General features: G+C 41.2%; 1 protein-coding gene across 17 annotated transcripts in view; it reads right to left on the minus strand.

Annotated features, from left to right (window-relative positions):
* The window catches only part of tjp1a (tight junction protein 1a), a 101,399-nt gene that overhangs the window by 65,260 nt on the left and 14,439 nt on the right, over positions 1 to 21,700 (minus strand). For 16 of the 17 annotated variants that reach the window (XM_079338922.1, XM_079338921.1, XM_079338928.1 and 13 more), the window contains exon 2: positions 20,242 to 20,455. In XM_079338922.1, the coding sequence (XP_079195048.1) occupies positions 20,242 to 20,455 (214 nt within the window). Of the gene's footprint in view, positions 1 to 1,202; positions 1,233 to 20,241; positions 20,456 to 21,700 lie in introns of those variants that run through there. The other variant, XM_079338916.1, reaches the window with a different exon arrangement.

A 21,700-nucleotide genomic window follows, 5' to 3' on the forward strand; every position in this document is an offset into this window, starting at 1 on the left:
TGATCTGTGCTCAGATTTCTGCCACATTAAGCAAAATGTATGCTAATCCACGTTACATAAAAAGACAGACTTTCAGGTGTCTGTGCAAAGATCATTGACATCTAACATGGTAAGCCTTGTCACAGAGCTACAACGGGAACAGTAGAAGGATGGAAATAATCCCCTTTGTATATGGGCTACATGACATTATACACGGATGAGATTAAATGGATTTCACTCTAAAATCCCTGCATTAAAGTTCACACTAAATCAGTGGATCATAGGCATTATATACAAGCTTTATAGGACAGACCTGTGTCTGAATGTGAAGCATTGTATTATGCTGCAACTACAGTACTTTGAATTTATATTTGTGGTTCTTTTGTAATCGAGAAAACTGTTCCACAAAGCCCAGGTTTGTTGTCTGGTCTTCAAATCTTTTGTACTGTCAAACACTCGGACCATCCCGTTTTGGGGCTGGATATATTTTTTTAGTATTATACCTCCTGTAGGGTGCACATCTTATTGGTGGAAGGAATCTTGTATATCTGCACAAAACCCATGTTGACATGGGACAACCTAACCCAGAACAGAAGAAAAGGCTTTAAATGCAGGATATTATTGCTGTAAGTAGACTTTCCTGTTGCTGAACAACCATTGATTTCATGGGAAGAGCTGAACCCTTCACTTGCCAGGAGACACGCATGATTAAGTCCACAAGTTACAAACTTCTCTACACTTCAGTGATGTAAGATCCAGAAAAGAAAAATCCTCCACACCCCATTTACTGTCATCACCAAAGTCCTTAAAAAAGATGCCAAGATCAGTCAGCACAAAACACAAACTCAAAATCAACACACTGAATCAAAGTCACTTCACACAATTTACCTTCTACACACACATGCGCACACGCACACGCACACACACACACACACGCGCGCGCGCGCACACACACACGCTGACATCTGACCTTTCAGGAGCATTTGTTCTGAGCAAAGAATTATCAAGAAAAACAAACATCTTTTGATGTTGCAATCCACCTTTGAAAAGCCTCCGTTCATCCATCACCAGAAGACCAAACATTCAACATGAAACACTAACATCTAACAAGTGACGTAACCAAAATAAAGCCAGTCGTCTCTAACTGTAGCCTTTCAAATTGTTTGATATCACATGCCGAGTGCTCGTCAGGTGATATCAAACAGTATCTCATGCTAACTCACCACACATGCGTGCATCTGCCAGCACACAGTCTGTCTCTGGCAGCGGTGAAGTCAGAGGGATGCTTCGGCCCCGCGTATGTGTCCCTCCGCGTGCACGAGCAGCATGCGAGTGGAAGTGTTGGCCAGTGCGAGTGAGTATACAGAGTTATCTTCAGCAGCTCACACTGCGGACTGAGAGCAGAGCCAACCTGGTGTGACATCTGTGAGAACCATGAGATAATCTACATGACATTGTCACTGATAGGAGAGCAGATATTGATTTAAAAAGCAGCAGCTCTAAAATTAGATTCCCATGTGTTCTGCTTGGGCTTTGGGCACACACCTCGTGTGGAAACGTGAGGCTGTGGGCAGAGCTGTGTGCTGATCAAAGACGTGTAGACGGACGCCCCTTTAAGTCCAGCAGTCCTGACTGGAGTCGAGCTCACAAAGCTGTGGCCCTTCTGACCTGACCTCCTGTTCCTGTCCTCCCTCCATTCTCGCTCCTTGTGATAACAGAGACATTCCTAAGCTCGCTCCCTGCCTCGCCACAGGCCTCTCCCTTAATTCCAGCAGAGTGTGTGGAATGTTTGACTGGAGAGCCAGGCAGGCAGGCAGGCAGGCAGGCAGGCAGGCGGCTGGAGGCGAACAGACGAGAGGAAATGAACAACATTAATAAACTCCAGTCTGTTATGTCTCCTAGCGCCTGAAGCACCTGGATGCCCACAATTAGATGGACAAATGCATGCACACAGCCACACAAACACACACTCTTACACACACGCACAATCATGGATAACATCTGCCACACAATGTGCAAATGTAAGCAAACCAATCCATATGTAGCTGGATGAATTAATTGCTATAATTTCAGTGTATCAAAAGGCTCGATAACAGGAAGTAATGGGATCCACTGAACACGCAAATCAGATGCAGTCAGATCAATGTATCTTCATCCAAGCAATCAAATCTTGGGTTTTTTTTTGTGTATGATCTTTCCGTTGATGGACAGTGCTGTGAACGAGTCAGGACCACAAAAACCTGGGATTTGTACTCTAACTTGACTGACCTGTAGTCTGAGCCGATCAAACAGAAAATCAGCAAAATGAGCAAATTCCAAAAGGTCAGAGGCTGGTCTATTACAGTCTGGTCAATTTCCTTTGGATGACTAAAAGGTTTATGTGTGTGTGAGCGAGCGTGAAAAGAGACGGAGCAGAGAGAAAAATAAAGCAGTTAAAGAGCGGGGTGAGCAGAGCACATGGGCAGATAAAACGAGAAGACAAACCAGCAGAAGATCAAAGGGGGGGAAAAAGAGAAATTTGGCACACGTGAGGATCTAAAAAAAGAAGAGAGGATGGAGAACACTTTGTTCTGGCTCTTACAGTGCGGGGCCGAGTGATGGGCAGGGGGAAAAAAAATAAGAAAAAGATGAAGGGCAAAACATATCAGAAAGAGTGATATACAGTGCTGCAGCCGAGTCCGACTCAGAGCATAAATCTCCACCACTCATCCATGCTTCTGGAGATCAATTCTTTCCATTGGTTGCTGCTTTATTTATGGGTCACCATTAGGAATAGACCAGGAGCAGCTATGATGACTGAGTTGCTCTTTCAGAGGGGTTGGTGCTTGACACCAATACATCCAACTGCCTCCCTTTACAATCAAATGCAAGAGCACCTAAATCTGCAGACCAAATTACATTTTCTGCAACCAAGCATGCAATGAATCACAGTCCTTTGCCAAGAAGTGGATCAAAAAACCCTTCTGGTTTCAAGGTGTTCCTGTTGTTTTTGTTAGGTTTAAAGGGGACATATTATACCTTTTTTCCATGGGTGGAGATATCAGGGGAGGGGAAAGTATTTTATCCAACTTGTAATGTCAAAACTGAGAACATTTGGAACGGAGCATTTCTCTCTGTGTTGTCAGACTTCAGCAGACCACAAACAAAGGACCGGGTGGATTCATTTCAAATCTTGTGGGTCGATAGACACTCAGGTTACCCAAGTAAATGTTCAGAAACCTTGTAAAAGTGGATTTTTCATCATATGTCCCTTTTAATATTTAGCATTGATGGATGTAAAAGAATGATGGTCCTCCTTACGTCTCCTAACAAAGTCAATGACTGTGTGTGTGTGTGTGTGTGATCGTCGAAGGGTGCAGGAACGTTTGCATGCTGCTAGTCTCACTGACACGATCACAGCTCCTCACACAGAGAAGAGACAATGTCACAAAGTCGTCATGTGACTTGTGCACCAAACAGCAGGGTTCAAGGAACTGCAACCTCTTTTGACCTTCTCCAGCTCATACTTAACATGTCTTCCCATCCTGTCCTGTCTGTCTCCCACCACCCACCATCTGTCTGTCTGTCTGTCTGTCTGTCTGTCTGTCTGTCTGTCTGTCTGTCTGTTTGTCTGTCTGTCTGTCTGTCTGTCTGTCTGTCTGTCTGTCTGTCTGTCTGTCTGTCTGTCTGTCTGTCTGTCTGTCTGTCTGTCTGTCTGTCTGTCCTGCTTCAGGACTGAGGAGGCAAGCCACCTTTATTAAAAGAAAACACGCAGGAGAAATAAGCAGGAATGCAGCGATATGAGGACAGTTAATCTCCTGGCAATGTCACAGAAGCTCTCATGGAGCTTTAACTGAAAACAAGCCCAAAGAATATATTTTCCACTTTAATAAAAGCTAGGTTGTTAAAAAAAAACAAAAAAACATTAAAAGCACCTTTTATCTGTAGGGGCCTGCTCTGTTTGGATGGAACTAGACGAGCCCAATTCAGTTTGTTAAAATCTGGAAACAGAGAGGAAGAAAAATACCAGAAAACACAAAGGATACATCAGAATAAAAAGGAAAAGAGTGCTGCTTTTGTGTGTGTTTTTTAAAGCTTTCCAGAAGGCTCCAAGACAAAGCGCTGAACCGTGGATGACAAAATCCCTATCACCTGACTGATCAGTCATCCCCCGCTGCTTTCCCCTCCTGCCCCCGCTCTTATTCTTAATGAAATGTCCCCAGCTAAGAGTCAACACCACCTCATAAGTATGTGCAGGAGAGGCTCATATCACTTTATTGTGTCTCATCAACACAAAGTTAACAATCTGAACGTGTTGCACTTGTTGTCTGTGCACTCCTCTTCGGCTGCACATAAACGTATCTTAGTGGGTTGAGGCGTGACCCTTTACCTCCGAACACTGCTCTCTGTCTTTCTAGCAGCAAACATCTCTATAGCCATGAAACTGTGTGTGAAAGTACTGTCTCTGAATTCAAGTAAACAACCACAGGAATTTGATTATCGGGTTAATTATGTATATCCCACTGACAGTATAACTTGCGACAGATCTTCTGCAGAGGCTTGTATTATTATGGCTCCCTCTGTGACTTCAATGGCAATGCCAGAAAATTTAATTAACTGAAATCGACATTCCAGAAAGGCCCACTGGGGATCTCGCGGGCGAGCAGAGTGGCAGATATGTAAAGCATCAGAGAGAGGAGGAGAGAGGGCTGGTCTCAAATTCAATTGGTCCCCGTTGTTATTAGCACATGTTAACCAATATGACAATTTCAGCATCAGATCTTTTCTTCTGGCTGATGCTTAGGAATTTGACAACCAGTTTTAAATTTTAAAATATACTAATTTGGATTTGTGAAAGTGTCCGCTGAAGCCAAACATAAGACCGACCTCTTGGATTGAAGGAGTTAGCCTCTCGAGCCTCTGATGTACTCGATTATGGAAGTTTAAAAGGAACCGGAAATAAAGAGATCCTTGTCGTTTTGTCTCTTGAATTACGGAGTAACATTTGGCAAAAAGTCTGACCATTACTCTGTGACGCCCAGTGAACACAAGCCTCCGGTCTCTGTCCACATCTGTGCATCAGATCATACGCGACTGATTGAAAAGCGATTCAAAAACAGACACATCAGAAAGTGCACAGACTGATTTGAAACAAATACAATACATCCAGTTATTCTGAAGAACGCAAGCCTCCTCTTCCATTTAGACAGTTAAAATGGAGACCAGAGCTGAGGAGGTCTGTGGTCCTCTAACAAGCAATGTATAGATAGTGGTGAAACTCTGCCCTCTGCAGGACAAACACCCACACTGATTGTATTTTCAGACGAGTTCTTCCCAATCCCTTTACTGAGGCAAAAGCACCACTGGTGGTCACACAGGTGTACTGCACACAGTGTCAGAGAAATAGTAAATACTGGAGTTATTGTGGAAGATGTGTTTGAATGGTGCACATACAGTAGCTGCACAGCTCCTCCACTGCAACTTTTGTACATTTTGAGTTTTGATTATATTTTTATTTTCTATCATTTAGTCTTTAATCACATCTTATATTTCTATCATATTCTTTTTATTATAGCTTCTTACTATTAGTGTGATAGTCCCTCCTATTTGTTTTGCACCAAACAGTAAATCAAATTTCTTGTATGCATGTAATAAGAAATACAAAACGATTCTGATTCTGAATAAAACTGTTCATACTCATCAAAAGAGGAGCTTTGTGCTACCACATTTAAAATTAATAAATGTGTTCACTTTAATTGCATTTGTTTAAAGTATCCATACGTGCACACATAATTTAATGGTGGCTGTGGCTCAGTTGGTAGAGTCGTCGTGGGTTCGATCTCCAGCTCCTGCAGCAACATAAGAAAATGTGTCCTTGGGCAAAACACTTGACCCCAAATTGCTCCCGCTGCTTCGTTGGCGGCGAGTGAATGGGATCAGTTACTTCTGAAGGTCTCACTACATAGCAACCTCAACCATTAGCATCAGTGTGTGCATGTGTAGATGTATCATACGGTGTAAAAGCGCTTTGAGTCGTCAGAAGACTAGAAAGGTGTCGTACAAGCTCGAGTCCCTTTTATCATTTACATATTTGGTATGAATTCTTGCATCCCCATCGTGTTAAACTGTGAATCATAAGTCTACAGCTTAGACTGTTAGATGTGACCTTTGACCCAAAAGAGGTCACTTTGAAGTCCCAGGGCTGTAGGTATCAATCTGCAAAGACTGCTGACTCACGTTGTTCAAAGAAACACACACACCATACCCTGCCCTCACATACTGTGTGAAGCAACAGCTGCACGATTAAAGCAGGAACGGCGGGGTATTTTACTATCTTACCAACAGTATGGACAGAAGGTCAGACCTTGAAACAGATATCTATGTTTAAGTGTTTGACATAAAACTGTGTCAATTGAATGTTGTGTTGTAATCATAGCAGCTGGAGGCAACTGACAAACTCGGCTAAATATGATAAACTTCAGTTATTCATAAACATGTAATATCGTTTTTTATATCATGTATCTGAATGAAAATAAGTTAAAACATTTAAAAATAGGCCATAAATGTGCCACTCAGCAGCATACACAGGCCATCCTCTGACTCGTTTAATGGACTTGGGTGGAGAGGCCATCAAAACTGTGAGCTGAGTACATCCCTCAGCAGGTAGCCTCCTGAAATAGCAACCTTGATCCTAATGGTGCGCAGCACAGCCTCTGGCTCCTGACGAATCCATCCTGAGAGCCCCCCCCCCCTGTCCCCAAGCAAGCAGCCCTCCTCCAGAGGCACGCACACACAAAGATGGACACACACACACGCTGTGACAGACACAAACACATGTACATCTCCATGCACCCGTCGGCTCTGATTAACCCATTTCCTCTTGTTTTGTTTTTGTTCAGTTTTTGACTCTCTTTACTCGCTCTCTGCGGACAGACGTCACACACACAAGGCAGGTCGCAGGCTGGCATCACGACTTCCCCCCGGGGGCAGCTCACTTTACAGCGTTTCACATTTCTGGTTGGTCAACTCAGGTGAGAGGGAAAATAAAAGTCAAACGTGAAATGAGAGCCCCTGAAGGTGCCTGCGTGGAGGGAGAGGTGAGAGAGACTGTACACCTGCAGCTCTGAGAGGGCTGACATTGTTGAAAGAGGGAAACATACACAGGAGATAAGATGAAGTGCAGAGACAGAGGTGACACTACAGTCTGTACTCCCCGTGAGAGGTGCAGGGCTGACTTTATCTTTGAAACTGGACTTATTTTATCAACATACTTCAGCAGTACAGTGGTACACTCTTACAAATAATGTAAACGTTATCATATGTCAGTTACGTACATACAGTACATGTTTTGCTTTTACAATTTTTGATTACACCACCATTTGTTCTGTTGTTGTTTTTGTACTTTTTTCCAACCCTCTTAATTCTGATTTATTTGGCCTAACAGCAACGTTTCTATAATATAAATTGTGTTTGTGGAATTTTCACAAGGCTTTAAGTCCAAACTTCACAGGACTGGTTGTAATACAATATCAGCTACATTTTTAAAAAAAGCTAAATGATACAACCTTTGATGAACAGACAACCTAGGAACATTACAAACAGCAGCTATATTTCTTAAAGAGCATATTGAAGGTACAATCTGATAATGGATTTAGAAGAAGTGGGTTCTTGATTTGATGTGTTCTTCAACACTAAAAGACACACGTCTAGAAGACAAAGTGGCCCTTTTCAGTGGAGCTGTTTGGAACGCTCTTCAAAATCGCGTCATATTACTTTGCATGAGGGACTCGCGTTCTCTGACTCTGTTTTAATCCAATGTGCAGCAGGTGGGAGAGAGTGAGAGCAGGCGTTTTAGATTGTGTTTATTGTGTTTCTGTCCTCATATCAAATTAAATTAGACCAGTCGTCAAGATGGTTACATGTCGAATTAGTGCTGGATGCACTGAATACAATCTTAAAGGGACACCAAGTCAACTGTTTCCACAATAAGAAGAAACGTGGTGTTAGTTTTCGTGCTTGGGTTCGTTTTTTAAACAGATGAAGAGACTCACGGTCACAAAAGTCGTCTGTGGCGCTCATTTTTGGCAGGATTATTATGTGCCTGGCGATATGATGGAGTTCAGGACAGGATGCCAAAGCCAGGAGCGGGTCAGACTGATGAAGGGTACAGTCCTGTCAGTAGGCAACTGCAGGTTCACCGTCAGCAGCAGCAGCAGCAGCAGCAGCAGCCCGAGCCCGGCTCCCAGTGGATCTGACAGAGACGCTGCACGACGGAAATGTGAACTGAGCACCATAAATCATAGATTTTGGTTTTCTGACCCCACATAAGTGGATATATGAATTTCAATAGGTAAAATAGTATTTGTTTAATAGCCTTCAAGCTAACAGTGACATAGCATCAGGGACAGGTGAGTAACTGAGGGGTGCTAAGGGTGCTGCAACACCCCTTAAAATCAGGGATTAAAACAGAGCCAGAGAACGCGAGTCCCCCATGCTAAGTAATATGACCTCTGAACTTTCAGTGTGATAGAGTATTTGATTGTTTTTAAATCAGTTAGAGTTGCTGATAATAACTGGGGAACCTCTTATCTCCACGCTCTCATTCTTGTGATGTTTGTGTCTGAGCAGGTTATGGGAGATGACGGAGCGGCGGCGCCTGAGCTGCAGGTCTTGATGCTTTTTCTCCAGCAGCTCCTCTGTGTTACATTGTGGCTCTCACTGTAAAATCAAACCCCTCACTTGTTCAATAGGTAATAAAACTTTACTTCCTCATAATGTTATATTGATAGACATTATCTCATTAACATATCATGAACTGTTCCTGCTCTCTATCACACCAAAGAGGTTCATAATAATAATCCAGTGGGCTATCTTAGTATAGGAACATACATATTTTCTTTGTCTTCATTGACGGGAGTGACACTCAGATACATGTTTATCACCTGTTTCTATCAAACAGATGGGGATTCAGTGGGACTCCCCCACGTGACGTCACATTTGAATGCGGAAGAGAGAAAACATACTAAAATGTCTCCATGGTGTCTTGAACCTGCAATATGCTCTTTAATAAAAGTACTTTTGTAAATGGCCAGTGCTTTAATATAGAGTGCAGTACATCCTTCCTGAGAGACAATCCTTGGTGTGAAAAAGAGAGATAGAAATTTTGACATGATGATAGTCTGACATGACAAGACTTTTGACTATTCTTTGAATCAAATTTACAACAACAACAAACACTGTGTTGTTGTTTTTCGAATAAGATTTAATTTTTTTAATCAATAATGAGAATGTCTCAAGGTCAAATCCACAAAGCATACTGCTCTAATGAGAGTTGAGTGCACACACACCCATAAAGATGATGAGCTGGAAGGGGCAGGACAAGTGTTTACTGACCTGATGCAAGGTTTACCTACAATAAACAAAGCCTCCTTCCTGTGAGCTAGCGAGAGTGGTTTGTACAGATATAACACACAACCTCCAATACCCATCCTGCTTAACTATCATCTCCACACATATTGACAAAGTGTATGCATGTGCTAGAGTGAGCCTCTGGAAACCCCAGATTGATTTCACTGGAACGTTTGTGACATATCCTTATAAATACTGAGGCGCAGTTACCACCTACTCTCTCAGCAGATGATAAAATGTTCACCAGAACTAAAAATGTCTGTAAGCTCCATTATTTTTTTTCATAAGACGTTTTTTTGCTATAAGGTTTATTTACATAGAAAGGATAAATGACTACGTGATGGCTAATTTAGATATACACAGACAGCACTGGTGCAAATACGTGCTATTAGCGTAGCAGCATAGTTGGAGCTGCATTTTACCTTTTGCATGTGCTCTGTGAAGTAGATGGTGTTTTTGTCTCATTTGAAAATGCTTAGCCAGGGCGAAAGCAACACAATCCTTTAATGAATAAGGTGTTCTGCTCTGTCACTGGGCGCGCCAAAATCAAACAAGCTGAAAGTACCTCACAAGACATTTAAATGAATGTAATTATATGCTTGCGTACAATGAGTCTGCTTTTATAGCAAAGTTGATTTAATGATGGATTGATTAGCTGATTGAACTCAGTAGTCAAAAAGGCATTCGTGAAATAACAGCATATGAGCGCTCTTTAATGGCTGTACTGAGAGACATTTTCCCCTCAACAGATTCACACAAATCAAGTGATAATGTAAATATCATTTTACGTAATCAAATACTAAAACAGGTTTCTCTTTGTGCTCTCCTAATATTAAAAACTGCACATTCACATTACTTTAAACTCTGTAAATTATCACCCTAACCTCCCACAACCTGGTGCGAAGTAATTGTGTTGCCATGGAAACAGGAGAGAGCCTAAATTGTGAGCTGCTGGGAAGCCGTCCCATCTCGTTAGATGAGGCTGCTGCTGCTGTCACGTGGTACCAGATGAATGCTGAAGTCATAAATTAACCCAATCTTCTCTTTCATAATCCAAAACATCTCGTGCATGAGCCAACACTAACTAACAAAACAAGGTTTCTGTCACAGCGTACAAACAACAGATTAACTAGACCCTCCTCCTCCAAGCTTTTTTTTTTATTTTTTATAAATAAACACAACAATAAAAGCAGCTGTAACAGAACGTGGGGAATTTTGCCGCCATTCAATTCAGCTCCAGACTACAAGGTGTCTTAATCAGGCTTATGTGTGATACATTATTTAGAGCAAAACATTTCAGATCTGAAACCTGCGCTCGAAATGGAGCAGAGACCAAAACAAGGACAGAAGAGGAAGCTAAAATTACATCAAAACACTGGAGCTGCTGAAGGTTAGAAATGACAAATAGACCTCCTAAAAATAAATCATTCTGCTTCTACAAGGGCTTCCAATAATTTATATTTCATTTTTATTTAGCTGATGATTGTTTTCTCAATTCACTGATTTGTTTGCTGCCTTTAAATACCAGAAAATAATGAAAAATACCAACAGTAATTCCTGAAACTGAAAGAGGAAACCTTGTCTGTCCACATCCCAAAGATCATCAGTATCATTTAATAGGAGACAAAGACTGTAAAAGGGAAAATGTCTACATCTTTTAAAAAACTCATTCCAGCCTAAATAACTGTGACTACATTAAAGATTATTCAGCACACTTCACTGTGTTTAAATGAATAGTAAAATCTTGCAGAGGAAGCAACAAATTATACAATATGAGCTCTGAAGGGTCAGCTAGTCTGATTGGATCAATAAAACTAATTACACTACTCTGTTATGTAAACAATGTGGCACAAGTACAATGCATGATATTATGTGTACGATATTATTGACAGCTACCTTAGAATTAGTATTAATATTCTAGACACAAAGAGCATTAAAGCGAGAACAATAGGTCATCTTTAATCAGCTGCACATGTGATCAATAGCTTCCATCATGAACAGGGAGGGGCTGAGCGAGTGAGCAAAAAGAATAATAAAACAACTCCAATGCTCCCACTTTTCTCCATTAGTCTTCCCCAATCAATCTTTCGGCTCTATTTTAATTTTCACTCCTTCCATCTCTTGTCCTCTCTCCTTCTCGTCCTATCTCCTCGTGCCCTCTGGTCGCTCCTCCATGCCTCCTCTCTGCCCTCCTCCATCCTCTTCTTCTCTTGTGCTGTTTAAGAAGTGCTGACCCGCAGACTCCCTAATGCGACCAATCAATATTACACAGAGGACAGCCGACCGCCGGACATACTAATATGAAGACACACTTCCAGAGATATATGAAGCTAGGAATCTCAATCTCACCCTCTTGCTCTCTCTCTCTCTCCCTCTCTCTCTCTCTCTCTCTCTCTCTCTCTCTCTCTCTCTAACACACACACACACACACACACACACACACACACACACACACACACAACTCATAAACCAAGAGTGATTGATTAATTTAATCTAATTTCATGTGAACTGTTCCATATGACCCTGTATAAAATAGGGCCTTCTCACTTACAGGCTGCTATGGAAGCCATAGATCATTGCTTCATCTATCTATAGAACCAACATTGATCGTGCGTGCCCTTCCTGCCTGACATTATGGATGCATAGCCCCACGGGATGGGCTAACATGAGGGGCAGGGAGCATGTCATTATGCAGAGGACCCCCTGTCTTTAAACAGCTAATGAATCACTGAGATCAAAATCAAAGCCATAGGGAACTTAAAGGCTCTAATGCATAGATCTAGGGCTGGTTAATGGTGGACACAATTAACGAGACGCTTCGATGGAGGACTGGAAAGCAGGCAACTGTGATCATAGGCTGGATAAGTTAGAAAAACCTACAAGAAAGTGAACAAATACAGTATGATACAGCATCTTTTGTGATTTATTGGTTATTTCTAAAAAACGATAATATACAACGTTTTCCCCTTATTTTAGTTAAATTGAACGTTTGTTCAATGACAGATATAATGATCTTCATTGTGAATCACAAACACTGATCAGTGAAGTAAAACACATCTGTCATTTTCATATAAAGGTAAGTTAAAGGTCCCATATTATGTTTTTTTTCTGGTTTTATATCCTCTTTCGTGTGTTTTACAGGTGTCTTGGGCATGATTAGGCAAATCTGTGCAAAAATTCAAAGTCCGCCGAAACACCTCCGACGTCCTCCTGTTTGCAGTAGCATTTCTTGCTGTAAATAGATGTGGATCCCACTGTTGCTGTCCTCACTGTACCACACCCTGTATCACAACTACACACACACACATACACAGATAAATACACACACACGGCAGGGTACATAAATAAAAAGAATGGTTTGAGAACAATTTTTGGTTGCCCGTTTCAGCTCAGGTAATGGCTTCTATATGAAGTGCAATTCTGTCCTATTGTGCCTGAGAACCAGCGAGGAAGCGGATGAGTTATAACGTGCCTGCAGAGTCTCCTGTCTATCCCAGCAAAATATATTCATCTAATCTGAACATCCTGCACCCTGCCGTCAAACCATTCTCTCATCTCTCAAAAGGCCCATCGGTGTCATAACCTCCTCTCCTCCCTCACATTTATCACCCGGTTTTGTAATCTCTCTTTTCCACTCTCTCTGTCACTCCATGTTTGAGTGTTTACCATCTCTGGTCTGCACCCAGCAGCACCAGCAGAGAGTTGAGAGGTCTGCCTGGCCACAGATTACAACATGAAGTGTGTTAAGTGTCCAACCTGCGACATCTGTGGGACAACAGTCCACTGACAAGGTGTGCAAACTGGGAATGGAAAAAGGTGGGACTAAAAGCTGATCTGCTTAAAATAGACATCAGCTGCTTTTGAAAATGCCTCTAAATATTCAACCAAAGTGTTTCCCGACCAGTCAAAGAGTTTTTAATGGTCGTATTCTCTCTCTGAAACACTTTGTGACGCCGTTTTTATTGTTTTTCTCATAAAATAGTTTCACTGATAGACTACAGAGTGACAGAGCTGGAGGGAGAGATAATCTACATCCTTCTGAAATGTAAACTGATATTTACAGACTGAAGTGTGAATAGACCTCGTCTTTCTTATCCCTTCTGTAGCACCCACAGCATAAGTTCATACTATTGTTAATTTAGGAATAGTTGATAATTATGCTGCAGAAAAAAATAACTTTAACAGTCCTCATCTTTACTTCACCTTCATTTACTAATCCTGAACATTACTTTGGAACTTTCTGTGTAAAGTTGTCCAGTTTAAGATCGAAGATTCAAAAAATGCTATTGCCCATCACACAGTGGCAGAAAATGACTTTTTGTTGAGTCTCGGTAACATAAAAACATACAAAATTTCACACTAAGACTAACATTAAGTCATAAGATAAATAAACTTCAAGAGAGAAGATGGAGGCTAAAGTGCACGAAAATCTATGTGGAATCAAAACAGAGCTCAGGGATAAGACACAGCTGATTGGCCACTTGGATCTCACCACGACAAGGTGTACTTTCAGCTCAAGGTCTCAGAGCATTAGGTCACACTACGGCAAGAGACACACACACACACACACACACACACACACACACCTCCTGTGACATTGTCGTGAGGAATCAATCCGTTGCTGTGTAGTAAATTGCTTTGCATAATTAGACAAATAGAGCAGCCATTAGCCTGTATTGAATAAATAAAAGCTAAATTCCCAGGCGAGGTCGTCCAGTTTAACCGCACAATCTTCAGATTCTTCTCTCTCTGCGGCCTTCGCCATGTTGCTTTTTATCACACGAAAATAGCTGCATGTGAAATAGAGAAAACGCTGCATTATGAAGGAGATCGTTTCTTTCATCTATTATTCATGCTTCAGACGTTCACTCATGGACAGCTTGTGATGGTCCACATCAGGGAAGGAGAATGGAAGCTTGTGTGTTTGCGTAACATGCTCCAAGCATCCAGTGCCGTTGCAATAAGTGAGAGTTCAGCGAGACGTAATGGATCCTCCAGGCCTTTCTTTTGAAAGTCTGCTTCTTCGATATTCTTGATGGAAAAGCGGACGGGTGGTAGGTAATCGATTCTTGAGAGTGCAAACTGGGAACATGGCTGAATATATTTTAAGATAAAACCCTTTTCCTCACAGCATTTTCAGTCAAGTCTCTTTAGCGTTTTTTAGAGATATCGAGAGGATGAAAAGATTGTAAGAACAGGAGTTTGCTTCAGAAGAAGTTCGCGAGATCTCTTGAGGCTTCGTTTGAAGACTGTGCTCAATGATGGAAGGTCTTTAAAGATAGAACTGTGAAACATGACTCTGCCTGTTTCTCCTACTCTTGCATTATAACAACGATTTCTTCAATAGTCAGCAGCTGATTCTCACACTGACAGATCGGAAGAAGAAGAAGAAGAAGAAGAAGAAGAAGAAGAAGAAGAAGAAGAAGAAGAAGAAGAAGAAGAAGCAGCCTTGTTTCAGTTGAGATAAAGAATGCCAATGAAATTGACACTTTCATATTTAAATGTGCACATATCATTGTTCTGTGGCCTAACAACAGCAAACACATGTTGTCTTTTTAAGCCACACTTAAACTTGTTTTCAGATTAAAATGACACTTTGTGAGAGTGTACTTATCTTCTTGACAAGTTGTGGTGGTGAAATGCATGTGGTGAATATTTTATTTGGCAATTGAGAAACTGAACGATATTTTGACTGGTCATAGATGGAAATGTTCTTATTTTATTGATATCATTAGCAAATGTTCCATTGAACTGTCCCCATAAATGATTCCGTAACAGTTAAGACTATGAGCGAGCACAATGCCAGGATCCCTGAAGTGAAGCAGCTAAGTGGAGTTCAGTCTTCATGAATTTTATTATTTCCATCTCCCACATGTCGAAGTGTCTTCTCAGCTAAAGCTCACTTCAGTGTGTAACGGTTAAACCTCATAGTAAGCAGGCCAAAAAAAAACCCTTCATGCATGCTGATGAGTATTGAGTGAGGGTCTTATGGAGGAGAGTGATGAGTGTTTCTGTGTACAGTAATGTGATCATGGTGGCTCATGGTAGCAGGGAGCTTGTCAGTTGCTCGATGTTGACCAGCGCTGGCAGGCAGATGTTGGAATACCCCAGCTGCATTTCTTAGCATTCGATGTTCTTGGGTAACATATCCCCCTTTTTTTTTTTTACTACAATCTAACTTGTGAAAATTTGAAACAGAGCATTTTCCTCTGTGTTGTAAGACTATGCAGATCACAAACAAAGGACTGGATGGATGTATTTCACATTTTGTGGGTCGATAGACACTCAGGTTAGCCAAACATGTTCGAAGACACTGTGTCCCCTTTAAGTAATGTCTATAATAATAATAATAATAATAATGTGTGTTTTAAACATGTTTTCCTACATTAAACGAGCTATGTTTGCTGAGAGATTTATTTTTCCCATATCTGGTATGAAAATATATCATAAAAACATGTCCCAAATGTTAATGACTAAATGGGAAAAGAATAAGGTAACGTTTGAAAACAAAACAAATCTAGGATTCTGACTCATCAGGTGTGGCATGATTAGATGGACCGACAACCCATCAACCATTATTTTTTCTTTCATATTGAGTGATTACATGAGATTGCCTTAAAAATAACTGCGAGGAGCACAGAAAACAATCCAAACAAGTTTCACTCATGGTAGCAATCAAAAAGTTCTGTTCACCTTGAAGTGCGTCAAATATATAAAAATGAATGAAATAGAGTCATCTCTGCATCTGTAAAGGAAATCTACAACATGCCTTAAGGGATTGATTCGTTATGGTGTGCGTCACCACAACATTTCATTTCACGACTATGCCTATGATAATCAGTTGTCTCTCTCTCCGATAAAACTCCCTGAATGCAACGACATGGCAAAACTTCAGAGCTGCATGAGAGAGACTGTGTGTCTGCTCAACTCTGATAAAACAAAGATGCTTATCATCAGTTGTCATCGAGTCCAGCCACTGCTCGGCCCCCTATTACCGTAAATTCCGGACTATAAGCCGCTACTTTTTTCTCACACTTCGAGCACTGCGGCTTCTACTCCGGTGCGGCTAATGCATGGATTTTTCTTGGGGGACAATGAGCTTCTGCCGCAAAAACATTTGACTTCGTCACGTCGGATCTTAATATCAGTCATTTTGCGCTTCATGCACGCACCCTCATGATGGAAAACACACGGAGAAATACATATGATGCAGCTTTCAAGTTAAAGGCGATCGACCTGGCTGTCAAAGAAGCTAACAGAGCTGCTGCACGTTAAGATGACACTGACAGCGACAACAGAGACTGAGGAAGTGAGTAATGAAGTCATTCTGAGGCAGTGAATGGATGGACTTTTTCTTGTGAAATATATTACGGTCATCTTTTTCATCAGCCGTGTTACAGACACCGTCGGCTAGGCTTCGTATTGTAACGGTTCATGTTGTAAAGTCAGTAGTTGATAATGTGTTCATAATTCCGATTATGTGGAGAGTCAGTGAATGCACCAGCGAGAACGTGTGGAGTGGCTGTATGAGAGAACGCTGGGGGAGAGAGTTGGATTGTTACGGCAAGTTATGTGTTGCTCTCTGCTGTAAACGGCGTGGTCACGGCCGACAGTGATCGGGTTATTAAGTTATTATTTGAACGCTCTCGTCGTCCTTTAACGTCCGTACGGACGCTACAGTATTTGCGGATGTTACCGGTAGCCTACGTCTGTGTAAATAGCTCTTGTTATAGCGTGGACACCTGCGGCTTATAATCAAGTGCGGCTTATATATGTACAAATACATTTATTTACTTATTTTTAGCCGGTGCGGCTTATATCCAGGTGCGCTCAATAGTACGGAATTTACGGTACTCATTTTAAGGACACTGCAGAGGACAACCTTAGATTTCGATGAAACGAGACACAGGAATCATCAAAGATCAGATGAAATGTTATTCTTTAGAAGATAAGTGTATTCATTCTTCCATTTCCTCATTGTATTATAATGACTTGTTTATCTGCCTCAGTGTCAGAGATGTAGCTCAAATCTGGACTGAGCAGAACTCAGTCAGACTTCTGACAATAACAAATCCTCTATTCAAATCAGCCAGTTAAGAAGTCCCTGCACTGGATTTTATAATCCATTTAACGTTCAACCATGACTTACACAGTGTTTCAATGGCCTCCTACACACAGGCAGAAACCAAAGAAAATACAAGTGCACACAAATCACTTCAAATTTATTGAGGCGCTGAGAACTCAAAACACACAGGAGCCGATTTGAAAAACAAATCAGTATTATTATTTGATAACCTTTCCAAGAGCAACTGTTGTTGTCTTTAAAAACTGTGTATAGAGTAGAGTGAATATTGTTACACCTTGATAGGACGGTTGCATTACAGGGCTACACGAGTGCTGTCACAGTATTAGTTATATGCCTGCTTACCTCTCATCTCCACCAACCAATGAGAGGCGACTCTTAAATCGTGCCTGGGATGTTTGACTCGGAGGATGATGCAGTGTGCGTCCTAAGTTAAAGTTCATCTTTTGGACCTCATTACATTGCAACAAGTGACTCGTGTGCTCCACTTTTTTCCTTGGGTCCCGCCTGTGTGTATGTGTTCTTCTTACCTCTGAGAGCACTGAGCTTCACCTGTGGAGGGACTAAAGTGCAAGAGATGGCAGCTTTAACTGAGTGAACTTTTAACCCCCCACTTTCCAAAAAGGCTTCTTAGATCTTCTGGATTAGGCTTGAACCAGAGTGCAGGTAAAAGGTGAAGGCTTTTGAAAGGCTTTGCTGGACTGGTACCAAAGTTTTAAACTTTTGCTGTTATTCAACCTGAGTCAGTCTCTACTTCTAAATTCAATATACAGACAACACATTTTAAGGCTGATTGTTCTAATATTACAACTCCACTAAACTCCAAGTCTGCATTAATAGTTTTACTTGTTTAAACTGTTTGCAATATTTTTCTTTAAAAAAAAAAGGAGGTCGATAAAGTATTGCACAAAGGTTTTTTATATTAAATTTCATAGACCACAACTATAGAATTAAAATTGCATTTAAATTATTACTAATTTATAATATCTACAGGTCCAATCATAATATCTCTAAAAAAAAAATTACAGCTATCCCTGGAAACATTCAGCCCTATTTTTATCCCCCGCAACTGAACTGCAAAGTCTTAAATCACCTCTCCCATTTGCACCAAAGTGCTCTGTAACTGCTACAAGTGATTGGAGTTGAACCAACAAAAAACTCACATCAAACTTTCATTCACCATCTGACACTACATCTCCGGAACTGCCCACCGCCGCTCTGCCTTCACTCACATCAGTAAAAGGTAGAAAATAGCTCACATCTAGGCCAGACATATCGCTGCCAAGTTTAATGAAGCAGAGCACTCAAGGTTGTTTTCAAAAATCTATGAGATACATTCGCCTCTGTCTCACAGTTAGAAACTGACATGAAACTACACGCCAGCTGTCAATGAAACTGACAGCCTGGTCACACAGGAGTGAATGTGCTTGTGCTACGCGTGTGTGTTTGCGTGTGTTTGTGTGTGTTGCATCATTCAGGTTGGCCTTTGTTGTGCAGTGTCATCTCTCAACAAGTTTCCTGACTGTCAGCCCCCCATCCTGTGACTTCCTCCTTCCTCAGTCCACCTCCGACCCACGTCACATCAATAATGGATTCTTTGTGTGAACTACAATCAAAAAAAAAAAAAAAAAACCCAGTCTCTCCTAAACGTAATCATAAAGAGTCCCACTCCGGAAAGGAAGAGTAATGACTCCTAATGACGACGCAGGCAGCTCCAGATTAAGACCAGCTGAAATACTGAACACCCAATGATCACACACACTTAAATGTGTACTCTCATGCACAGAGAAGACTGTCAGCATGGAGAGGCAGGATGGGGGCAGATGAGGAAACACACTGTGAACATTTATCAAAGGAGACATCTAGACAAGGTTAAAACATGAAGAAAGTGATACAGAAGAGAGGGAGAAAGGCTAAATAGTCCTGCACAGCAGAGAGATTTATATGTATCCTTGTGTCTGCTGTGGTCTCATGCCACACACACACACACACACACACACACACACACACGCACACACACAAAACAGCCTTACCAAGCATGCATTAGTAGCAGGTTGGCATGCTTTTACATCATAAAACCGTTGGTTGCCTTCCCAAAAGCCACATCACTCATAAACACACACACACAGGTACACTACTTACAAACACACACACACACACACACACACAAGTACACATGAGTTGAAGGGGAGAAGAGGGCGGGCCAAACGCGCTTCTCAGATGAATGGACAATCCCAGAGTTAGTGAGGCTTTTTAGGTCCAAGCAGCTTACCCAATCATTTATCAGATTAATACTTTTCATGAGAATAAACCAGGCACACAGCGAGACATATGGAATGTGTTAAACTGTGCTCATCTGAAAAATCAAGGAAATATTGCATAACCAAAGGTCACTGTGTGTGTGTGTGTGTGTGTGTGTGTGTGTGCGTGCGTGCGTGCGTGTGCGCGCATTAAAGCCATTAGGAGAAAAATAATGTGGTTGGGCTTCTGTGATATTCTCCCTTGAAATGACAGAAACTGCCATGTCAGATGTACAGCTTGTACTCAACAGAGGACGATGAAATATTTTGGTGAAGGAATGCAAAATAAAAAATGTTCTGTTTAAAAAATGTTCTGTCTGCGCCCTCACTGTAGTAACTTTGTCATACACATTTGGATCAAGGTGCGCTGGTTGAATAAAACAAGATCTTCAAAAAGGAGCTCTTGAAGCAGCATTGTGAACTGATCATGAAAATGATCATAAATAATAACTGTTGTTATGTTGTTGTTGTTGAGTTATAAATGAGCCTTACATTGGAGTCGAGCAGGTCCATGCTGTCCAGGCTCTTGCTGCGGTGAATGCGGCCTTTGATGCGACGCAGAGAAGGTTTGCCCTGGCTAACGGGCAATGACAGGGTGGAGGTGGCAGGCATTGCCATAGCACCAGCGCCACCTGTAGCACCTAAAGGCTCATCTGAACAGCCGGCAGCACCTGGGGGGGACGTTTCTCCATCCTGAGGGGTCACCCTGAAGCAGCGAAAAAGAAAAAGACAGTTTTAATGATGCAGTCACAAAGAGTAAAGGATGGCAAGCAGGGAAAAAAGAATGAGTCTCTATGAAGGCAACATTGAACATACTCAACTTATCTTGTTTATTGTTCAAAATGTTTTTGTTAAATACTTCTCTAAATCATTGTCAATGAGCTGAGAATGAACAGCTTTGAATCCTCACTTATCAATATGTTTGGATAAATAATGTATCTGTATTTATTCTAACACTTACACTACTCTGAACGACACATGCTGCACTTCCAGCAGCAAAAGCAAAGTTAGCAACAGTTATTTCCAAAGAAAGCTTAAAAAACATTGCTCCATCTCTCATGCTCCACACAGGAATGTGACAAATAGCAACCAGTCAGTTTACACAGTGAAGCATTTAGCGACTGAACAGCCTGATCATTCTCATTATTATTTTTTATCATCTTAAGACTAAAAATTAAATTGAGGAAAAGCTGTTTATACTTGGCTTTGAATAAACGCTAATGCTGCTCTCTTTCTGCTGAAAGTGTGAAAGAAGCTTTTTTTTACACGTACTTTTGTCTGATATGTGTTAATTGGTTTTAATTGCAGTAAGTCCAGCAAAATTAAGTAAATGTAAATTACGTTATTTGATAAGGCTGAGTTGTGCGTGAAACACGACAACACCACATTTGATTTAAGATTCACAAATACAAGAATGTTGAAACTGAGGAATCTAATTGTTTTTGTCAATATGAATGTCAGTTTTGAATTTGATGCTGACAACATTAAAAAAAAAATTTGGATAGTGGCAACAAAAAACAGGAACCATTATTAAAATTCTTTAGAAAAAGAAAACAACCCACGTAAATGTCTCATATTCAAAGAGGTTCATTGAAGACAGGTTAGTTTGCAACGCAACGTCAACTTTAATTGTGAGACAAACCAACAACTTTGAGTTCTGTGTACATTGAAGACTCCTGCACTAAGTTTTTTAACCCTTTAATGTTTCTGATGTTAAATAACTTGGGGGCTCAACAAGTTGATGTCACCACAAGAACCATTAAATACCACACAAATCCCAAAGACCATGTTTTCTCCAAAGAGCAATCCCCATTGTAGACACTGCCAGCAGGCTCTGCTGTGTATCTGAGGGAAAACATAAAGATGCCTGGAGGATCAAAGTGACATAACTTTGCTCTTGATGTCTTTACTTTTTAAAGGACATCCTCTCCTGTTGGCTGTAGTGAGGATC

Source organism: Symphodus melops (assembly GCF_947650265.1).
Source record: "Symphodus melops genome assembly, chromosome: 3".
NCBI lineage: Eukaryota > Metazoa > Chordata > Actinopteri > Labriformes > Labridae > Symphodus > Symphodus melops.